The sequence below is a fragment of the Perca fluviatilis genome, chromosome 8 (assembly GCF_010015445.1).
Source record: "Perca fluviatilis chromosome 8, GENO_Pfluv_1.0, whole genome shotgun sequence".
Lineage (NCBI taxonomy): Eukaryota > Metazoa > Chordata > Actinopteri > Perciformes > Percidae > Perca > Perca fluviatilis.
Genome location: NC_053119.1, coordinates 488,005 through 494,346, shown reverse-complemented (window position 1 = coordinate 494,346; position 6,342 = coordinate 488,005). Strand labels below are relative to the sequence as shown.

General features: G+C 47.4%; 1 protein-coding gene across 1 annotated transcript in view; it reads left to right on the top strand.

Annotated features, from left to right (window-relative positions):
- Window positions 1–5,515, top strand: part of tbc1d15 (TBC1 domain family, member 15) — a 30,542-nt gene extending 25,027 nt beyond the window's left edge. The window contains 4 exon segments of the mRNA XM_039808066.1: window positions 1,688–1,785; window positions 2,670–2,786; window positions 3,057–3,143; window positions 4,508–5,515. Of these exon segments, the coding sequence (XP_039664000.1) occupies window positions 1,688–1,785; window positions 2,670–2,786; window positions 3,057–3,143; window positions 4,508–4,717 (512 nt within the window). The 3' untranslated portion in view covers window positions 4,718–5,515.
- Window positions 5,516–6,342: the final 827 nt, after the last annotated feature.

The following is a 6,342-nucleotide window of genomic DNA, read 5'->3' as shown; positions in this document are numbered from 1 at the left end:
GGTACTACCTCGGTACGTAGACTCACCCCTCTGGAACTACCTCGGTACGTAGACTCACCCCTCTGGTACTACCTCGGTACGTAGACTCACCCCTCTGGTACTACCTCGGTACGTAGACTCACCCCTCTGGTACTACCTCGGTACGTAGACTCACCCCTCTGGTACTACCTCGGTACGTAGACTCACCCCTCTGGTACTACCTCGGTACGTAGACTCATCCTTCTGGAACTACCTCGGTACGTAGACTCATCCTTCTGGAACTACCTCGGTACGTAGACTCACCCCTCTGGTACTACCTCGGTACGTAGACTCACCCCTCTGGAACTACCTCGTGCACGCGGACTCACCCCTCTGGTACTACCCGTGCAGTAGACTCACCCCTCTGGTACTACCCGTACGTAGACTCACCCCTCTGGAACTACCTCGATGCGTAGACTCACCCCTCTGGAACCTCGATACGTGGACTACCCCTCTGGTACTACCTCCGGTCGTGACTCACCTCTGGGCATACCTCGGTACGTAGACTCACCCCTCTGGTTACTACCTGCGATGCGTAGACTCACCCCTCTGGTACTACCTCGGTCGTAGACTCACCCTCTGGTACTACCTCGAGTACGTGACTCATCCTCTGGTACTACCTCGGTACGTGGAGCACACCCCTCTGGTACCACCTCGGTACGTGAACTCATCCCTCTGGTACTACCTGCGTGCGTAGACTCACCCTCTGGTACTACCTCGAGTGCGTGGCACCCCTCTGGAACCACCTCGGTACGTAGACTCACCCCTCTGGAACTACCTGGGTCGTGGACTCACCCCTCTGGAACTACCTCGAGTACGTAGACTCATCCCTCTGGTACCACCTCGGTACGTAGACTCACCCTCTGGTACTACCTCGGTACGTAGACTCACCCCTCTGGTACTACCTCGGTACGTAGACTCACCCCTCTGGAACTACCTCGGTACGTAGACTCACCCCTCTGGTACTACCTCGGTACGTAGACTCACCCCTCTGGAACTACCTCGGTACGTAGACTCACCCCTCTGGAACTACCTCGGTACGTAGACTCATCCCTCTGGTACTACCTCGGTACGTAGACTCATCCCTCTGGAACTACCTCGGTACGTAGACTCACCCCTCTGGTACTACCTCGGTACGTAGACTCACCCCTCTGGTACTACCTCGGTACGTAGACTCACCCCTCTGGTACTACCTCGGTACGTAGACTCACCCCTCTGGAACTACCTCGGTACGTAGACTCATCCCTCTGGTACTACCTCGGTACGTAGACTCACCCCTCTGGTACTACCTCGGTACGTAGACTCACCCCTCTGGTACTACCTCGGTATGTAGACTCACCCCTCTGGTACTACCTCGGTACGTTGTACCAACAAGTACCATCATTAGGCTATAATCGATTATGGTCTGTCAGTGCATCCATGCGGAATGATCCAGGTCCGATGATTCATAGATTACCTGGAGAGTGATTTCCTCTCAAGCGGCTGTAGTCCCTGCGGTGTGTTAAAGTGCTATTCTTTGGTCAAGACAACTGCTGGTGCGTGATCACAGAAGGCTTGTATCATGTGGACGCGCCAACAGTTTTGTTGTCATTACTTAGAATTCCTCATGGGGGCGACAGAAACTACACACTACAGCTTTAACGTCTGTGTTGGTGTGTTTTCTTTGCAGAGTCTCAGGATTCAGGATATCTGTATTTCTGTTTCCGCTGGTTGTTGATCCGATTCAAAAGAGAGCTCAGCTTCCAGGACGTCCTGCGGCTCTGGGAGGTGAGTCATCAGCAGCGCTGAAAGGTCTGAGAGGAGGTATCTGTAAAGAATGATCTGTAACCCTAACCCACCTTATCAGAGGAGTTGTGGTATTCTTCAGTGGCCTGAGTAACTTTAACCGTTGTTCATGTGAAATCTCAAAGACAGCCTGATGCTTAGTTTATAGACTATTTGTCGGTGGCTGTTTTCACTTTGACCTATCCATTCCTGTCGATAAAGTATAATAGGGTCAATCCTGTATTGTGCATACACTTGTAGCTGTTATGTATCTTTGTAAGTCGCAAGTGCACAACCAAGGCCACGGTAGTTGGCCTATGGGTTCAAACCGTGGCCATAATTCCTCCGTTCAGTTAGGCCTAAGAGACCCACCCCAAGCTTCCATCCTTAACCGTTGTGCCAGCAGTGTGTTGGCATTTGAACAGAGTGCTGTGTGTCCCCAGTGTGTGCAGACTGTAGTTACTGTACTGCCTGAGGCCTCTTGGAGGAGCAACACTTTGGTTTTAGTTTGTGATCTCTCTGCAGGGGAAACAGTCTCTAACATGTTCCCTTTGAGCTTCAACTTTACTCTGCAAACAAAACACATTAATGGCCTCCGACGTTTATATTTCTTCTATGAATCTTTGAGTTAACATGTACTAAACATGAGTTGAATTTGCAGCGCAGCGCCGCCACGCCATGATGCTCATGACAAGCATAGCATGTATAGTATATAGTATAGTATATAGCATGTATAGTTATCTTTATTGAAGGGAATTAGGTTTAAATCGCCGTCCCCCCTAAATTTCACACATCACTTTTTCAGGGGAGCCCATGTGTTATTAAGGGGAGTAGTTGTCCCCCTGGTTGGACCACTGCCTGAGATAACCCTGTTCCTCTTCCTGTAGGTGATGTGGACCGGGCTGCCCTGTCAGAACTTCCACCTGCTGGTCTGCTGCTCCATCCTGGACTCTGAGAAACAGAAGATCATGGAGGAGAACTACGGCTTCAATGAGATCCTCAAGGTAAGACCACACTGCTGACTCTGCTCATCAGGTTCAACACTAAAGGCCTCTTTACAGAGATCAGACTTGTGGGGCTGTTTTCTCTGCCACGTGAAAGATTTAAAACACCAAACACAAGCTCTGAACGTGTGTGTGTGTGTGTGTGTGTGTGTGTGTGTGTGTGTGTGTGTGTGTGTGTGTGTGTGTGTGTGTGTGTGTGTGTGTGTGTGTGTGTGTGTGTGTGTGTGTGTGTGTGTGTGTGTGTGTGTGTGTGTGTGTGTGTGTGTGTAGCACATTAACGAGCTGTCCATGAAGCTGGACGTAGAAGAGATTCTTCAGAAAGCTGAAGGCATCAGTCAGCAGATACAGAGCTGTAAGGTACGTTCAACACCTCTCTTTATCAAAGACAACCGAAGAAACAATAAAAACTGGAAAATAAAGGAAATAGTTTGAGTCCATTGTGCTACTAACAAGCTAACGTTAGCTCGTCTCTCAGATCTGGCTGAGACGCTGGTACGTGGTTACTTAGTAAATCCTTTCTCAGGTTTAAAATCACACTGATTTGACCATGATATGGCCGTGAAGTTGGCATTAAACTCATTAAACTACATCGTAGGTGGTGTTAAAAAGTCTTCCATTTACCCAGGAGAACAGTTTAATGCTTCTGTCAAAGAAATCCTGTCCAACGTGCAAACATGTAACCCCCTGAGGACAACAGACGCACCGCCGAGTCCAAGCCATGTTCTCTATAAGCAAGATCACATTTACATTTATTTCCTATTTTATTCATATATATTACGCTACTTTTGTGAACCCAAGACTTTTGTAAACTCATTTCAAGAACCAAAACAATTGAGTGTATGTATGTATGTATTCACAAGAGATTTGAGAAGTGTTTCCACTTTAGGGCCAAATTATTGCTCTGAAACCATTTGGGGCGTCACTCTACAAAAAGCTGAGTTTGTTCTGAACATTTTGAAACACACAGGGATCTAAATGTATTATATTTAAGGACCTTAAAGTGCCCATATTATGAAAAAAACACTTTTTCTAGGATTTGGGGAGTTATTTTGTGTCTCTGGTGCTTCCACACGCACACAGACTTTGATAAAATCCATCCATGGTGTTCTGAGTGAGATCCGGTTTCTGAATGTGTTCTGCTTCAGTCTCCTGGTGAGCTGGTCAAAATCTGCACGGCTTTCTACGGCACTAGCCGAAACGAGCTGGCTAACCACGAGTATGCTACCTCGTTCTCAATGGCAAAGCACTGCTACAACACACACACACACACACAAGTTCACCATAATCTACAAAAGAACTACTTCCATGTGCGCCCTGGTTTAGAAGAAGTCTCCCAGCTAATCCTGCCTTGGAACTGACCCAAGTTGGAGAAACAAGCTTTCTTTTACGGTCTATGGAGCTAGCTGACATGCTCTACATCTGAGCTACTGAGCGAGTGCAATCAAAGATAGTACAGAAGAAAAGAGGTCTTACTCTGTAGCTAAAACAGAGACCTGAACACAGGGTGAAAAGAGGAGCTGCACAAGTGAGAGAGAGCTGTGCAGTACAACAATAATAATATGGTGTTTTTTGTTAAGTTAAACCATGTAAACCTATTCTGGTACAACCTTAAAATACAGTTATGAACCTGAAAATGAGACAGAATATGGGAGCTTTAAAGGTACCTCAGACCTCCGAGGGTTAAAGGTGCAGTGTGTAAACTGTGTGTTGATTCTCCTCAGGACCTTCCTCAGTCCATCAGCAGCATCCTGGGTCTGGAGCCGGATCTCTGTGGTTCTGACCCGACACACTCTGGAGCGTCTCCGCCTCTCAGACCGCGGCCGCCCCTTCGGAGACCGGACACTCACACCTCCACCTCCACCTCCACCTCCAACGGACTGTTGAGAGCCAGCAGCGCTCACAACGGCTGCACCGTGGCCTTCTCATCCTAGTGCACAGGCTGACTGAGTCTGGTCCTAGTGCACAGGCTGACTGAGTCTGGTCCTAGTGCACAGGCTGACTGAGTCTGGTCCTAGTGCACAGGCTGACTGAGTCTGGTCCTAGTGCACAGGCTGACACTGAGTCTGGTCCTAGTGCACAGGCTGACTGAGTCTGGTCCTAGTGCACAGGCTGACTAAGAGTCTGGTCCCAGTACACAGGCTGACTAAGAGTCTGGTCCTAGTGCACAGGCTGACTCAGAGTCTGGTCCCAGTACACAGGCTGACTAAGAGTCTGGTCCCAGTACACAGGCTGACTAAGAGTCTGGTCCTAGTGCACAGGCTGACTCAGAGTCTGGTCCTAGTGCACAGGCTGACTCAGAGTCTGGTCCTAGTGCACAGGCTGACTCAGAGTCTGGTCCTAGTGCACAGGCTGACTCAGAGAGATCCAGACTCTTATTTTTGTAATTTCCTGTTCCATGTTTGTCTCTTTCCTTCAGATCTCAGTCATTCCTTCTCTGCTGTTTTCTAACGCTGCGTTCACACGACTCTTTCATTTCTATCAAAGAAATGAGGGTTACCCTTTACTTAAAGGTATCTCCATAAGACTGTCATGTCACTCTTATGTACGTACCTTCAAGTAAAATGTTATGAAATGAGAATATTTTATAGTTTCTTCACTGAAGCCTCTTTCCTTATCTACGTTCTTTCTTCTGTCTTCTTTCCATCCTTCCCTCCTCTTCTTTCATTTAAAGGTCCCATGGCATGAAAATGTCCCTTTTTATGAGGTTTTTTAACATTAATATGAGTTCCCCCAGCCTGCCTATGGTCCCCCAGTGGCTAGAAATGGTGATAGGTGTAAACCGAGCCCTGGGTATCCTGCTCTACCTTTGAGAAAATGAAAGCTCAGATGGGCCAATCAGGAATCTTCTCTTCATGACATCATAAGGAGCAAGGTTACCTCCCCTTTCTCTTCTTTGCCCGCCCCAGAGAATTTGGCTTTGGGAAAGAGACTTCAGATACAGTATTAGGGGACCACTAAGGCCTATATAAAAGCATCCAAAAAGCACCATGTCATAGGACCTTTAATGGCCGACAACTAATCCATACGTACGTTTTTAAATAAGTATGTAAGGAGGGAAGCAATGATGGAGAGAAAGTAAAGGGAGAATAAATAAGAAAGGACAGATGAAAGGTAGTATGTAGGGAAGGAGGAAGGAAAGATTGAGTTTCCTGACCCAGAGGAGAGAAGAAAGTATCAAATATATATATAAAGTCCAGAGAGAGAGAAGCAGTGTGATGGTTTCTGATCAGGACATCCATGTTTTTATATATCTACTCTGAAAGCAGCACTTTGTTTTGAAGAAGTTGTACATTAAAGGATAAGTTTGATTTTATCACAACTTCCTTCTTGTTTCCGCAGCATCGTACCAAAGTTCATCCACATTTAAACCATCAGAACATTTTAACGTCACGACAGAAACGTGACCGACGCTCAGAGAGGGCAAGTCCCGCCCCTTCCTGTGTGGAAGAAGGGGCGGGACTTACACACAGGAAGGGGAGGAGCTTCCCGTGGCTCCTTCACAATAAAAGCCAGTTTTATGACTTAAATGCTGTATGAATGATTAAGAAAACCAAAT